Raw genomic sequence first — 16,889 nt, 5'->3', positions numbered from 1 at the left:
ATACCGTGCAACTGCAATAAATGCATAATTAATATAATGCTGATATCCAAGGTGAAAATGTGTCAGGGCTCAGTGTTTGCAGAATGAACTTTTCTCTCACATAAGGCGACCCTCTGTCTCTCTATTAAACATAATCTTTATATACCATGAATATGTTTCATCATATTACTTAGATTGTAAGAAAGATGCTGTAGATCCTCCTCTAGATATTTGCATAGAGCACAGTTTGCAGTCTGCTTTGCTTTTATTGCCATCATTAATAGTGAAATATGGCCAGATTGTCGTCATTTGGAGTCGTCTGTTCATTAGCACGACAGCTTACACTTGGCTTTTGTCACATATGCATCACATGACACTGGATGCTGGAATGGGAGCAGTTTATATTTCTGAGTGCAAAATACCAGTATCAGAATCTATGCAACCCTACTCGCAGTAATTCCAATATCGGTAGCCGCTAAGCTCTGACACAGTGTATAAACACATCAGTTTGCTGTCAGCAAGATGGTTTATTTCACATGGGTGGTCAGGGACAGTTAATTGCCTGAGTACAAATGATTGTCAGCGCACTCTGCGCAGAGGACGGCGCATGCGTCACTTTGTTCACCTGACTAGCCTGTGCTGCATCACTAGTTTGACTGTGCTGGATTAAAGAGAGGGAATTACAGAGAAACGAAGAGAAATGATAGAGCAGCAGCTGCTGGGTGTGTAAACAGAGGCATTGATTGCGGCAGGGTGAGAGCGCCGGGACGGTAATTGATTAGGGGAACGGGAGTGTTTTCTCCGCTCTTCACCACAAGCACGAGAGTCTCCCCTGCAAATCTGAACTCGCCAAGAAAACACTTCACAGCACACCTTTTTTTTCCCTTCCTGTCAATTCCGGCGATGCAGCCTCCCATTCAGTCTTAAACACGTGTACGCGAGAATGTGGAAAAAAAAAAACTTGAATCTGACAGTTTTGATGTCAGAGGCCAAAACAGAGAGAGTTTGAGACAAAATAAGTCAAGACAGAGGCGGTTGTGTTCATGTTTACAGTCTACATATCCTCACACAGAGCTCACACAGGTTATGGTCGAAGAGTACCATTAAGCTAAAACCCTGTTATAGAGGAGATAGTGTAGGAGGAATAAAACATCCAGCATAAAACTGCTTCTTTATACATTCACAGCATTTTTGTGACATTTGGCGTAAGGGTGAACCGGCAGAGCGAGGGGTAGTTATATAAAAAAAACAACAAAAAGCTTTTAGCTTAAATAAATATATTATGGTGGTTGATTATGACCTTATGTAGCTTTAACTTATTAATATAATGTATATACTGTATATATTTTTTTTATATATATATATATATATATATATATATATATATATATATATATATATATATATATATATATATATATATATAATATACAGCTTGAACAGCAGTATAAATCTACTGTATTCTGAAAATAACTCAACATGCAGCCATTATTGGCAAAATAACTTGCAAAAAAGTGAGTACCCCCTCAGTAATAACAGCTGTACTGTGCGTCTATGCCTGTTCTAATAATCTTAATGTTTTCGTCTGCTTGACAGGATCGTAAAAATGTGTGTATCTTGTATTAGAGCAGTTAAAATGTGGTGTTTTGAGTACAATTCTTTCATACTGATTACTGTATGTTTAACATGGTGCCTCATGGTGAAGAGTCTCCATTGACAATTAGAATTGTTGCTCTTCACATATATGGCCAAGGCTATAAGAGGATCAGTAACACCCTGAAACTGAGTTACAGTGCGGTGTTCAGGGTCATGCAAAGGTTTTCCAAGACGGGTTCTAATCAGAACAGGACTCTCAAGGGTCGATCAAAGAAGTCGTGTCTTCATGCTATGCGTCAGGTGCAAAAGTTACTTAAAAAAACAGACTCATGAGTGCTGCTAGCATTGCTTTAGAGGTTGCAGAAGCAGGTTTGCTAATCAGGGCTCAGACCATACGCTACACGTTGTAACAAGTCGGTTTGCATGGCCATTGTCCCAGAAGAAACCCTCTTCTGAAGCTGGCTCACAAGAAAGCCCAGAAACAGTTTGCTAAAGACAACCTGTCGATTAACCTGAGTTACTGAAACCATGTCCTGTGCTCTGATGAGAAATACAACCCCAAACACACCACCAGGATGGCAACTGCCTTGCTGAGGAAGCTGAAGTTTAAAGTTGATTGAGTGGCCAAGTAAGTCTATAGACCTGAATAGACTTAGGCACCTGTGGGCCTCAAGCGGAAAGTGGAGGAGCTCCATGTGTCTAACATCCAGCAGCTCAGTGATGTCATTATGGAGGAGTGGAAGAGGATCCCACCAACAACCTGTGCAGCTCTGGTGAATTCCATGCCCAGGTGTATTAACTCCTTCCTGGAGTGTAAGTTTTGATTAGAGTTTCTATCCAATTAGATTTGAGTGGTCACATCACGTGTTACCGTAAGCCCTTCGCACTCAGCACTGTGGGCTCTTGTAGCATAAAACGGCTAGCATCTTGTAGCATCTAACGTTAGCATTTTTATGTCCTATGAGTGGATGGTCAGTGCGCACTAATCAGAAACAATAGAGAAACTGCATCTGTAGCAAACTGCACAAGCTCAAACATTTCTGTGGATTAAATAACTGTTTTTTTTTATTATCCCGCTATGGCTAACATTGAATAAGAAATTTATTTGGTTGTAGATATACTTAAAAAGACCTTTAGAAAATGGACTTTTTAAGAACAGCTGGACATTGTGAGAAAAGGTCAACCATAACAGTTCCAAAGAGTCGTTAAGCTTTTTCATGAACCATTTGTACTTTCACGTTTTCTATCCTGTAGGATTTGTATGAACAAACAAACAATTTGCCTTCATTTCAAATCCCTAGGAAAACTGTAATGCATGCACAGTAACCCCAGCGTGATTTTATGAGTTTAACACTGATGCTACTGCTTGAGATGAGATGCAGGCAGTGAAGCTGTGGCTGCAGTGAAAGGAGATTTATTAAATTGTGCTCATTGGGTTGCTTTTATTCGTACATTCATTTTTACTGCATGAGATACCGGTCTGTGATGAGAGATGTCTCTCTGATCTTTCAATCTCCTCAACCCCAAAGCTGGATATGTGTCTGTTATAAACACTTAATAACAATAATATTCATGTGCAGCACACACACACACACACACACACACACATGCATTTACACATATGAACACAGCAGTGCTAAACTCTGAAGCAAGTTTGTGGCAGCGTCCGTCACACTGATAAAGCTTGTTCCTCTCGGTTCCTCTCATATCATATTAGGATGCAACCCTGGAGACAAATGTGCTTTTAGGTCACGTGGCAGAACATTGGCTTCGACATACGGCGTGCGGAGCGTGCGCGAGAAACCAATTACAAAAAGCGTTCAGCCGTTCTGCATGCTCCGTCTCTGCTAAGTACGAGCTCACTCTATTCAAATGGGTGCATTTATGTGGAAAGTAATTCCACATAAAGTAATCTTCCTTTCTATTACTAATACACTATCATATCTGAAAATCCCAGATTATTGAGAAAGGGCTCATTTGCAATGCAAATGTGGCTTTTTCTCAGATCATTTAGGATTTTTTTTTTAATTCGTTTGCATGCAAGGCTTTGAATATTATCAAGGTTTGTTCTTGGTTTACGGAATTACAAGAACAGCAAGGAAACGCTTTCAAGCACCGTTTACCGTAGGAGCGCATTTTTTCTGCTTGTTTGCCAACAATGAGCCAAATTTAAGCCGTGGGTTTTGATGTACAAATGTTTTTCAGCTACACTTTTTACAGACAAAAGTTTGTGGACACGCTTTTTAAACATCAGATTCCACAGTTGATTCTCATTCGCTGTTATAGTTACCTCCACTCTTCTTGAGTAAAGAAGTTCCACTAGGTGTGATTGATGCCAGACACTGATGTAGGGTGAGGAGGCCTGGGCTGCATCAGCATTCCAAAACAACTTAAATGATTTAAAATGGATTGAAGTCGGAGCTCTTTATCAGGCCACTCAACATCTTCCACTTCAACCCATGCCTTCAAACCATATCTTCATGTGTTTCTTTGTTGATGGAGGCAGAGACTTGTATTAAATGTCTTTGTAGCATTCAATTTTCAGCTTCGGTTGAACTTGGAGACCCATCTCTATGAAGATATGGTTTCATTGATTGGAGTGGAAGATCTGGAGTGGCCTGCTATAGGATGGGATGTTCAAAAAGCCAGATCTTATGGTCAGGTGTACACAATCTTTTGACCATATAATATAAGACACCTCCAGTAGTTATTTCACCTTTCCTTTAAAATTGACAAACATTTTTCTGATATTTGTTGATATAAAGCTTTGTAAATGTTATAAATGCTGATGGGATTTATCATAAACAGGAACTCAGGAACATATCTGGAACATATCAGGAACTCTAGTCAAGTTTGTCAAATCTGTATTTCTAAAGCGCTTTTACAATGGACATTGTCTCAAAGCAGCTTTACAGAATTTAACAGTTAAGGTGAATGATGTATATTTATCCCTGATGAGCAGCCATGGCGACTGTGGAAGGGGAAGAAACCTTGAGAGGAACCAGACTCAAAAGAGGAACCCATCCTCATTTGGGTGATAACAAGAGTGTTATTATAGTCTTCAAACAATACAGAACACTGGAGAGTGAGAACTAACATGAGCACTGCCATGTAAGATTATAAATAATGTCCTTTTTACAGTCTTATACAGTCATTTGAGGTTATGGAACAAGGAGCTACTGAGCAACTCATGAAATAGCGCAACATTTGCAATTATTACAGATCCAACACCAGCTTCTCCATGCCAGAGCCTTTAAACACTCAGAGTTCCAATGTCCAAACTCCACATGAGGTAGAATCAAAATGGCACTGGTACGTCTCTAGATGGTTTGGGATGTTTGCGGGGTCGGCATCTACTTCTTTTAAAGGTCCACGGTCTTCATGAGGTGGGATGTGACTGGAGCTGGAGCAACCTCAGGATGCCTCGGGATGGGGAGAGAAAGAGAAGCAGTGGAGAGGAATTAGCGTAGCTGCTGTTAATGATATTAACAAGCACATGTTGATCATGTGCATGTGATCAGATGTTCTGGAGCACAAGTTTATGATGTGTGTTAAGTGTAGGCTTTGCTAAAAAGATATGTTTTTAATCTACACTTAAACTAGGAGAGTGTGTCTGAGCCCCGAACACTGTCAGGAAGACTATTCCAAAGTTTAGGAGCTAAATGTAAGAATGCTCTACCACCTTTAGTAGACTTTGCTATTCTAGGAACTACTAGAAGTCCGGAGTTTTGAGATCTCAGGGAGCGTGAAGGATAGTAGCATGTTAAAAGACTGGATAGATAATTGGGAGCTAAACCATTTAGTGTTTTGTAGGTAAGTAGCAGTAGTTTGTAGTCGATTTGAAACTTAACAGGTAGCCAGAGTAGCAACGATAAGATCAGGGTTATATGATCATATTTTCTCGACCTTGTGAGAACTCTGGCTGCTGCATTCTGGATAAACTGTAGCTTGTTTATTAATGATGCAGGACATCCACCTAGTAATGCATTACAATCGCATGTATGAGCTTCTCTGCATCAGATATAGACAACATGTTTCTTAGCTTAGCAATATTTCGAAGGTGGAACAAGGCTGTTTTCGTAATATGGTTGATATGATTTTTAAAAGACAAGTTGTCACCGATGTTTTTTGATAAAATAAAGATAAAAATAAAAAGTTTTTAGACAGATAACAGTCCCTCAAAAGCAGCCTCGACTCGAGTGATCTGACACAAAAGCATAATGGTAGCACTATTCAGCTATAATTGAACCTGTGACAACCTCAGGCCTGTGTCTATGTGAAGAACTCGCTCAGGCTGAAGTGGCTTGGCCTGGTGCTGATCTGAGGTCAGGTGCTAATCTGCTTGTGTGTGGAGGGATGTGCAGGATCAGACGTGTAATCCCTTATAGCGGCACAAGCTTCCTCAGGCTGGCCTAAACCACGGCAGCCTAGGAAAAAGAGCTTAGCATCCAGACAGGCTTCGTGGGGGATGAAGGGAAATGAGTTAAACCAGGATAAGGATACCAGGCTAAACAAAAGAATCAACACCCTGACTCCATTTGAGGGCTGTAGAGCAGATTCAACTGTTTTCTTCAAATGAACCGCATCAATAATGACTGATTTCTGCTACCTTCTCCAGTGCACTGATTATTTTCATTTCATTTTTCCTGTGTCAGAAAACATACAAACCGTAACAAGTCACTGTAGACCCCTTACGTAAATGCGAAATAAACATCCCTTTACAAACACATATGAACATTTATATGTATTTGTAGGAGAGCAAATAGTTTAGGGGAAGCAAGACCAGTAGGGCGGTGACCATTTTTGACCGAATCAGGTCTCTTTATTGTTTATTTATTATTTATCTCGGGGTCTCTCTCACTAGAAGCACCCTTCTCTCACTCCTCTTATCATTCCCCTCTTCTTACCACTTTTCTCCCCCGGCCTTGCCCTCCATTCACAAAGCGGCGCTCGGACATGCCCCCGCTGCCGCAGTATTTGCATTTTTTAAATTTGATCTGATTATTATTGTTGTTTGTTCTTGTTTTTTTTTTTTTAGATTTGTTGAAGTGGTAAATCCAGCACTCAGGTCCCTCTACAAGTGCAAGTGCAACAAGTGCATCGTTACAAACATGTAGTTTTGTACTACAGTCGGTAAAACTGTTAGATATTTGACACCTGATCAGATTTGAGAGTTGACAGCGGAATGTACCAAGCGCTCATCTTCGAAAACACTTCCTTTCTCATTCTCTCCAGCCAGATCCCTTACAATCCCCCACATCAGAAGCGTCCATTTCCCCATCTGCCTCCGAATCCGATGAGGCAAGGTTCACAAATTATTGCATGATTCTTCTAATTACGTGCAGGAAAAGACAGACAGACACGCAGATGGGCAGACAGACGGTTGTTTCTTTCCTTTCCTTTGTTTTGTTTTTTTTTTCCTCCATTCGATTTCTCATCCCTGCTGTTTAAAAAACTCATTCTCTTTCATTGCCCATTGATCAAAAGCCAGCGTATCCCTCGGGTTCACTGTCTGCTCCGGCAGCACCCAGCATTAGATCTGGTCTTTTCTTCCTCTGAAGGGTCTGACGATGTTCTCTCACACATGTGTTGCCTTGCATTTACGATCAAATGTAGCTTTCCGTGCTTTGAAAATCCAGCGGATGTAAACTCTAGCCCTGAGCATGTGGGCTTTGAAGTGGGTAAAAATTAGAAAGTTGACTTAAAGATGCGAGTGAGTGCTGTCAGTTGTTTAAATTCTTTTCTTTCCCGCTTTATGTTCTTTCCTTCGAGAAATGTCTGAAAGCTTTATAGATTTTTTTTTTTCTTTAACCATAAAAGCTGAAACTTCTCCATATTTACAAGTATTTCCTTAATCGTTTTTTTCCCCCCTATTAGTATTCTTGTCATGTTTTGCCATTGGCAATTTAAATCTTTAATTGGTCTGGATTCTCAGTCTCAGCACTGTGTCGGGCTTCTTGTCAGGGGGAGTACGAAGTGAGCAGGCCTCAGTAATAGAGGTTAAACAATATTAATAGGCAATGAATCAATCTGCTGAGGGCAGGTACTTCGGTGTCCAACAACAACCTGCACTGTGCAGACATCAAGTACCTGATCTGAATATGGAGATTTGAGTTTATGCGATAAAGACAAATTAGATGCTGAGCAGTGGAACTGAGGAAAATATTTTAATAAAAATCCTTGCTGTAAGGTTGCATTTGGCATTTCGATGATAAAGTTAGTGCATAAACTTTATCACTGGGGATACTTTAGTCTCCAGTGATTTTATTTTTGGTGTAATATTAAATACAGTTCAAGTTCTCCAAACGCACAGGCTGTTTTTATGAGAATCTTCCAGACCATCCAGGATGAACAAAAAATAAATGGCTTCAAATTAGTCGACACTGGCATTCCATTTAGACTTGAAATCTGCAACTGTTTAAATATTAATATCCTTTATGAGATTAATTAAAAGTACACAAAAACATTAGGTTCAGACCTGGGCAACTGCAACTGTAAATTTGACTTTACCACATAAACTGAAATCTCCATGAAGCCATGGTTTGCATGGGTTGGAGTGGAAGATCTTGACCTGTTTAAGAGCTCAATTCTGTTAGAAATCTTTGGGATTCATTGGAACTTTGAATGCACCCCAGTACCTGACTTCAATTACACCCTGGTAGATGAAAGCACAAGCACACTTTAGAATCTAGTGAAACATCGTCCCAGAAGAGTGGGAAATGGAGCAAATGGAGACTGAATGTGGAATGGGATATAGGTGGCCACAAACTTTGGTCCATATAGTGTTAAAAGTCAGATAGAAGTAGTTTGAAAAGTTTGAGGTGGTATATTTGTATATGTTTGATTGGATTTCATGTTTCGCCCATTTACAGTGCAAACTCGATACTCTCGATGACTCTCTCCTTTTGATAGTTCCTTTTTGAAGGGGAATGGTACATGTACTGTAAACTCAACAAAAAACATTTTCAAACATTTTTATGTAATTTATTAGTACAAACTCTGTTTTGAAATGTTACTCCGAACTTTCGAGCCACTCGCGGCTTCTCGCCAACTATCAGATTTACACGAGTTACTCTCAGTCCGGTTCCAATTAAAAAGTCACGAACTATCGAGGTCACGAGTGTCAATGTCACGAGTATTGAGGTTCTGCTGTAAATCGTGGAACAATACAGGAAAACATCATTTTGTTCATAACACCACTTCATTACATTGTAAACTGAAGTGAGACTTACCAATAAAGCATCTACTAGTAGTGATAGGTTTACAGAAATGCCTGTTTCCCTTGGGCCAGGATGGAAGTAAGAAAGCTAAAAGCTAACCTATCCTGACACACGCTAGCGGCATCGAACCGCCACGCTGTGTCTCGAGCGTCATTACTAAACCTCTGAGCACGCTGCATATGGCTGTTTTGTTTAGGATTAGTGTGATGCCAGCGCTAACATGGTGCTCTTCCCCTAGGCGATGGTGGAGACGGTGAATAACCTGCTGCAGCCTCAGGCACACACGGCCTGGAGAGCGTTGTCAGCAGGAGAGCAGTTGCGCGCCGCCACCATGCTGCTGGACACGGTGGAGCAGGGGGCTTTCGTGCTGGCTGACAATCTGCTCAAAACCGACGTTGTCCAGGAAAACACCAACAACATCCGTAAGTCCACGCAAATCATGAGTCTGTGGAGTATCACATTTTTATTAGGACTTTACAAAGTGGTGCGTAAATCAAATTTGAATTCAGTGCAAAAGTTTCTCACCTAATATCACCTAAATGCAATGTGGGTGAATAATAATAATAAAAGAAAATTACAGTCCAAAACTTGACAAACCACAGAAAAAAATTGGAAACTTTATAGGTTTTATAACGATATTAGTCTACATTATTTTTCACTTTAAACAAGATCATTGTAACAATCACCGAAATGTTTTTTCATGGAAAAACCTACGCATTAACTGTAGAAGTTTGAAGGTTTCATTCCTTTAAGAATTATTCACCCTCAACTGTCTATAAAATAAGCAGCAGTTTTCTATATATATATATATAAATACATAGAGAGAGAGAATTTATATATAAATAATCAATTCAAAACAACTGTACTTCTGCAGTGTGTTGAAGGTAACAGACCTTTCAAGTCTAGTTTACTGTATATATATTCACTTTTTGGGTCAGGTTTGTTTTTTTTATGTAAATCTTTCCCTATATAAAATGGTAAAAAAAAAAAGAACAAGTTAAAACCATGTAACTTCTCTTAACGTGCTGTAAGAAATTATTCATGCCACTTTTCTATCAGCAGCCTGCCTGCTTATAACATTTTACTGATTTGCTTGATAGAGCATTTTTACAAAGTTGTCCACATCTTGATTTTTGGGCTGTTTATTGGATCGCATGTCTCGTGCTCAACAGCGGTCATGTATATACTTTTAAATATAGAAATAACTCACTTGACAGCCTGTCACACTTTTTTTATTGTAATTCTAAAAATTTGAAAGCAGTGCTGTGTCCCACTGAGTCCAAAGATGTCCAGATGGCTCAGTGGATTAAACGTCTACACCTGTTGTGGGTATGAACCTCAGTTCGTACCTGTCACTGGTGTGGTGTAGTATCAGGACTCAGGTGGGACTGTGAAATCCTGAATAAATAAGAGAAGTGTCCAAACTAGTACCAGTGAGTTTAGAGATGTTTACGTTTTACCAATGAGCCACATTATTTTACATTCGCAATGAGTTTAATTGCTGCTTCAAGATGACCTGAGTGTCTTTAGACATTAGATTCTGTTAGAAAAGATAAACAAAATGATGAATCCCTAAAAAAAAAAATGCTTATTTCTTGGCGCATGTACAGCACAGTGAAATTCTTTCTTGGCATATACCACCAATGTTCGGAGCTGGGGTCAGAGTGCTGGGTCAGCCATGATACAGCACCCCAAGAGCACATAGGGTTAAGGGCCTTGCTCAGGGGCCCCAAGAGTGTCGATACTGGGACCCAGAGGCTTAACTTCTGAGCACAACTACTGATTACATCATAGCTTTTATAAAACAAATTTAATTAAAAATTAAGACTTGAAATGTAAAAGCACACTTTTTCTCTTCGGAACATGCCGTCCGATTACTGAAGTCTTTATCAGGTGTCAGATAATCGTACCCAGGGGTTTTTGGGCCTCGGGCCACATTCATCTTCACTTTCTTTGCTACAGTGTGTATTCTGGACGAGCATTTTATTGGCTAGCTCGGCGCAGTCCCAGAGGCATTCACTGCACAGATACCGTCTGAAGCAACTCTCTCACTCTCTCTCTATGTCTAATTCATTTCATCATTAAAGTGTGTAGGGGTTCGGTGCCGCCCGTGTATCTGCTCGAGGTACCAGGCGAGTTTAAAGGTGAATGTTATATGTACGGTTTTGTCATCAGTTCTCAAAGTGACCTGCATCGCAACGCGGCTGCCCGTGTAGGAACGAGATAATGAGCAGTTTTTCAGTCGAATTCACGGCGCATGATATTCAGCATCCTTTTCCATACGTTTTAGAAGCCACCCCCATGTTTTCAGTAAAACCCCACATCTGTTTTATAGAGAGAAACTCAGCATTCGGGCGATTCAGGACGCTCCTGCTTTATGCGCGCACACGCCACGCTGTGTATTTCTCCGAGGCTGGAGATTACATGTGGCGTGGCGCGGTTAAGAAGTGTTGCGTATACGCGAGAATGGATTTGCTGATACGGTGCATCTCCTTCCTCCAAAACACAAGGATTAAGTTCGAAACCGGCTGCCATGGCAACTCTGAAATGTAGGTCTCTCTTGCTATGCTGGAGAAGCGAGCATTTTGGGAATTAATAAAATGGAATTTATTGTGTCTGGCACCCAATTTATCTTGATATTAAGGGATTCAGGGCGGTGAGAGAGAGAAAGAAAGAGCGTGGGAGACAGACAGAGAGGAAAGAGAGAGAGAGAGAGAGAGAGCGCTGGAGACACTCGCAACAAGCTCCTTTATGGTGTTGGTTTTATGCCCTTCATGCTGCGCTGAGATTAATCAGGCAGGTTTGACACGTTTAGCACACCTCCAGCTCCTGTTTGATACACTTAGTTTGCAGTGTTATAAGGTTTGTTTGGCCTACTTGTCCCCTGAGTCACCCACCTGGCACACTGGATTCAGAGCAGAGATAACAGTAAAACAATGCTCATTGTGATATTTTGTGATATCAGAAGTTCTGGGCTCAAAATGGGACCCCTAGAAGGCAAAGGCCCTAATGCTATTTGAATTATAAATGGAGTCCGTAATAAAGAGCGCTGCGATGATCCAGAGTTCCCATTAAAGTACTGGAATCTGTTGCAAAGTCAGCCCAAACTTCTATACTGAGCTATAGTGGGTCCGTGGAAACAGAGTCACAATGCACTATTAAAAATCAAGTGCGTAGTAAAGTTAGGGACGACGCTACACCGATCCAAAAAGGAGACCATTCCCAGACGTTGATCCAAGTTGAAGTATGTAGCAAAGTGACCCCTGATGGTAATCCAATCCAAAACACATTCCATCGTAAAGTGAGCTCCAGTACTTAACTACTCCAGAATGTCCTTGGAGTTTATAAGCGAAATGAGGTCCTTACTATGCTGCTCCAAACTGCGGTCTATAGCAAAATCAGGTTTGATGGTATTCTGATCCAGAACCGGTACAAAGTGAGCTACAGTCATGTGTGCTCTTTAAACACAGTCCCGGTGCTATTTGAATATAAAATGCGGTAAAGCGCACTTCAATGTTAGAGATCCAACATGTCCATGAAGTATGGAATGATATTTGCATCATTGTGTATTAATCATAGCAATTGTTTCCACTAATATTTCTTTTAGTTTTTCTTTTATTTATTATGATTTCGATTATTTCCCCGGCTCAATCTTCCCCACGTATAATATGCTGAAATTGAAGTCTCTAGCAATAATGAATCTAGCCCTATTCTAATCATAAGGTGGATCAAAGAAAAAAAAAAAAACTTAATCCTCAGCTACTTAAAATTATACTCCACAGCTATACTAATCCAAATTGAAGTCTATAGGAAAGAAGTCTCTAATGCTAATTCTAATCCTGAATGGATTTTACTGTGCTTTTCTGATGCAAAGTGGAAGCTGTAGCATCGTGATCTCGCAGTGCTGCAAAATCAGGTGCATGCCAGGTTCATACTGTAACTCAGTGAAAAAATGCCTATGTTCTAGTAAAAAAAATGTTATGATTATCCAAAAAAGAGCATGTTGGAAAGTGAGCAATAAACGGTATTTAGACCCAAACTGGAAAGTGCAGTACTGATATATCATATATTATATTCTGATTCGAAATCAGTCCTATATCAACGAATGCCAATGTCATGCTGATCCAAGTTTAAAAGCAAGAGTCCCATTGACATAATAATAATTCCCCAGGCTCTCCTTCAAAATATACATGGAACATATAGTAAAATGAATTATTACAGTTCTCTAAATAGGAATCTGTGGTAAAGTGAGCAATAGATTTTATTCTAATCTGAAATGGAGTCCACTTTTAAGTGAGCCCCAACAGTGTGAAACAAAAAAGGACACATTAAAAGTGCTGTGATCATCAGAAGTAGAGACATCTCCAGTGCCATGTTGACTCAAAGTAGACTCCATGTCAAGGTGAACTCCAATGTCATGCAGATCCAAATTTAAGTCCACTGTGACATGCCTTCTGAACAAGTTCACTGACCCTCGACTGCAAGTCCAAAATCCAGTAGCCTTCAAATAAATTCCCCTCATTCCAATCTGATTGAAAGACAGAGCCCCATTTTTGTGGTTTCAAATGTAGTGTATTGCAGCAATGCACTAAATTTATAAAGGGTACACTGTACACAGTACACTGGGATATAAAACAAAAGATCAAAAAGATGTTTCCCCTGGTGGTTGAAGCTAAGGTAAAGCACCTCGGAGAGATCTGGCACGCCGTATTCCTATTCTCAGAGACACATGGCTTTTGATCCTGCGCTTTTTGTGAGCACGTCCTGTCTCATAAAATAGTAAGCAGATTTGCTGAGATTAGCGTGTTATTTTCAGCGTCTCTGACAATGCTCCGTGCGCAGCGAGTCATGAGACCTTAAGGTTTTCGGGAACGAAGAGTACTCCTGTTAGTCAGCGGCCTCACTCGCCCCCTGCCGATTTCACTTCACCTTCGTATTCGTTGTCATATCGGTGAATACAAAACAAAAACCTGTGAATAAAACGGCAGAAATCAGCGCCGTCCTGGAGATCTGCAAGATCATCAGTGTGTGTGTGTGTGAAACATACTACGGTTTATTGCATTGCAGAAAAGTATCCTGTTTAATTCGAGTAACGTGTGATTGCGCTACCGCGTTTTCCCCGTAGCAACAATTCCATCAATTACTCTAATAGGTCAGGAATATCTCGATGAAATATGTAAGCCACTGGGCATTCTTTTTTGTTGGTAAACATTAAAACATTATTATCTATTATTATTTAATTTCTAAAAGAACCAGCGAGTAGATGATGCAACGGTAGCCGGCATTGTTGCAAGCCTGTAATTATGACCCTGAAGGATTTTCGACATTGTTTGTTTAATGACCAGAGCTAATAACTTGTTCCTGTTTGGTTGTGTGCTTTTGTTTATCTCCTGCAGAGCTGGAGGTGGCTCGGATGAGCACAGATGGCAACCTCCCAGATTTGAAGTTTCCTCAGACTGGAGACCAAAGCAACTCCATCCACCTGTCTGCCAACACCCTTAAACAACATGGCAGGAACGGTAGGTCACCTACATCTGTCTAGGCTCATATCATTAAAGCAACCTGTCAACTTGTTTGAACTTCGTACTGCTAAATATATTGACTTTATCTTTAATTTTCAAGGAATTAACTATTAAGAGATTGTGTAGATATTTGGCACTTGACAAGTTCCTGAACTGGATTTTCAGTACCTAAACGCCTACAATTTTGTAAACATTTAACTACACTATTTTAGTGCATTTTGATGATTGACAGGTCACAGGTCACCTAGCAGTTTTGTGTTACCACATGGAGAAACCAACACTACAGTCTAATGTGTGTTTCACATCTCATTCAAGGTTCCAGACTCTCTATTTTTTACATACATGATGTAATGTAAGGTTTTTTTTTTCTTACTCATCCCAACAGCAATCAGAGAAATACAGTGCAACCTTGATACGTTACGTTCTATGACCCCTCATGAGTAACAAAAAAATCGCGAGGTTTTGACTTTCTCCTTTTGATGGTTCCTTTTTCAAGGGGAATTGTACATTTACTGTACTGTACACTCAGCAAAAATTGGGAATGTTTTATTTACTACTTTAAATGAATAATACAATAATAAAATAGTTTTTCAAACATTTCTATGTAATTTATTAGTACAAACTTTCAAACCACTCGCGGCTTCTCGCCAACTATCAGATTTTTCGCGAGATACTGTTATTTCGCTTCCAAATAAAAAGTCACGTACTATCGAGGTCGTGAGTATCGACTTTCCACTGTATATAAAACATATACTATACACATACAGTACAGACCAAAAGTTTGGACACACCTTCTCAATCAAAGAGTTTTCTTTATTTTCATGACTATGAAAATTGTAGATTCACACTGAAGGCATCAAAACTATGAATTAACACATGTGGAATTATATATGGAATTATATACATAACAAAAAAGTGTGAAACAACTGAAAAATGTCATATTCTAGGTTCTTCAAAGTAGCCACCTTTTGCTTTGATTACTGCTTTGCACACTCTTGGCATTCTCTTGATGAGCTTCAAGAAGTAGTCACCTGAAATGGTCTTCCAACAGTCTTGAAGGAGTTCCCCGAGAGATGCTTGGCACTTGTTGGCCCTTTTGCCTTCACTCTGCGGTCCAGCTCACCCCTAAACCATCTCGATTGGGTTCAGGTCCGGTGACTGTGGAGGCCAGGTCATCTGGCGCAGCACCCCATCACTCTCCTTCTTGGTCAAATAGCCCTTGATGCCTTCAGTGTGACTCTACAATTTTCATAGTCATGAAAATAAAGAAAACTCTTTGAATGAGAAGGTGTATCCAAACTTTTGGTCTGTACTGTATATACATACGTACATATACTATACTATACACTACTATATATGGCAGGATATTTTTTTATAGGAGTTTTACTACATTAATTAGATTGCATAATAAAATCTACAGTATTAAACAGTAAGATGTGTTTTAATTGATTAAGATTTCACCAAGCTTTTCTGGGAATGTTAATATTGACAAACTAGAATATTCATAAAATAAAGTCTAGCATTTTGAATGAAGGTCTGTGGACAAAATACACCATCATGCCATGTAACGTTAATGACGTATGAAAAAAAATCACGTTTTTTTCGGAAATCGCGTGGAGTCTTAGATCGTAGGTTGGACTGGAGGTTCTTGAGTAGCCTGTATTTAATCTCTGACCTCAACCCTATTGAACACCTTTGGGATGAACTGTAATGCTGACTGCACCCCAGACCTCCTCACCTCACCTACACCAGTATCTATCTTTACTAATACCCTTGTAGCTGAATGAGCACAAATCTCCACAAGTACACTTCAAAATCTAGTGGAACATCTTCCCAGAAGAGTGGAGGATATTATAACAGCAAATGTGGACTAAAGGTGAAATGGGATGTTCAAGCAGCACATAATCATCTTATGGTCGGCTGTTTACAAACTTTTGTCTATATGCTGTAACTTGTGGTTTGGGAAGATTGCTTCAACGCCATAAATGCTCATTAGGCAGAATTTTTTAGTTTTCTTTTATAGCCATCCTAATTTTCACATCAACTAACCTCCCAACGAGCCATCATAGTAATATAATAAGGGAGGGAAATGACGGCACCGAAAATATCACATAATACTTTTAATTTGCTGCCTAAATTGCATTTGTAGCCTAAATGGGGCTTTTTTTTTAAACAGGTGGGATTGTTGTTTATTATAATAGAATTTGCATGCATGATAATAATTTTGGAATTCAAACCTAAATAGGTTTGAGTCATTATTGTTGAGACTGGTTATGACAGTTTGCTTGCATCAGGTTTATTGACTCCCCAAATGACTCTATATGCAGGAAAAATCTTGACTTGTGTGTCGAGTTGCTGCAATTTAGGGAAAGAAAAATCCAGTCACTCCTATCTGTTTGAATGCACGACACAGGATATAAAAAGTATTAGTCCCTCAGTGCATTACACAAGTAAAGAAAGCATTCCCCTTTCCGCCCGAGTCCAATCTGCGTATTATATTCTGATTTGTCAATCAAGAAAACTATCCTCTTTTTTCCTTGGGCTTTATTACTTGCGCTTTCATGCAAATGAG

General features: G+C 39.8%; 1 protein-coding gene across 19 annotated transcripts in view; it reads left to right on the top strand.

Annotated features, from left to right (window-relative positions):
- Window positions 1–16,889, top strand: part of LOC124381300 (adhesion G protein-coupled receptor L3-like) — a 298,169-nt gene that overhangs the window by 224,396 nt on the left and 56,884 nt on the right. For all 19 annotated transcript variants that reach the window (XM_046842786.1, XM_046842803.1, XM_046842805.1 and 16 more), the window contains 2 exons: window positions 9,034–9,217; window positions 14,192–14,314. In XM_046842786.1, the coding sequence (XP_046698742.1) occupies window positions 9,034–9,217; window positions 14,192–14,314 (307 nt within the window). The remainder of the gene's footprint in view (window positions 1–9,033; window positions 9,218–14,191; window positions 14,315–16,889) is intronic.

Source organism: Silurus meridionalis, chromosome 28 (assembly GCF_014805685.1).
Source record: "Silurus meridionalis isolate SWU-2019-XX chromosome 28, ASM1480568v1, whole genome shotgun sequence".
Lineage (NCBI taxonomy): Eukaryota > Metazoa > Chordata > Actinopteri > Siluriformes > Siluridae > Silurus > Silurus meridionalis.
Note: the sequence above shows the minus strand (reverse complement) of the source record. Positions and strands in the feature narration are given on the sequence as shown.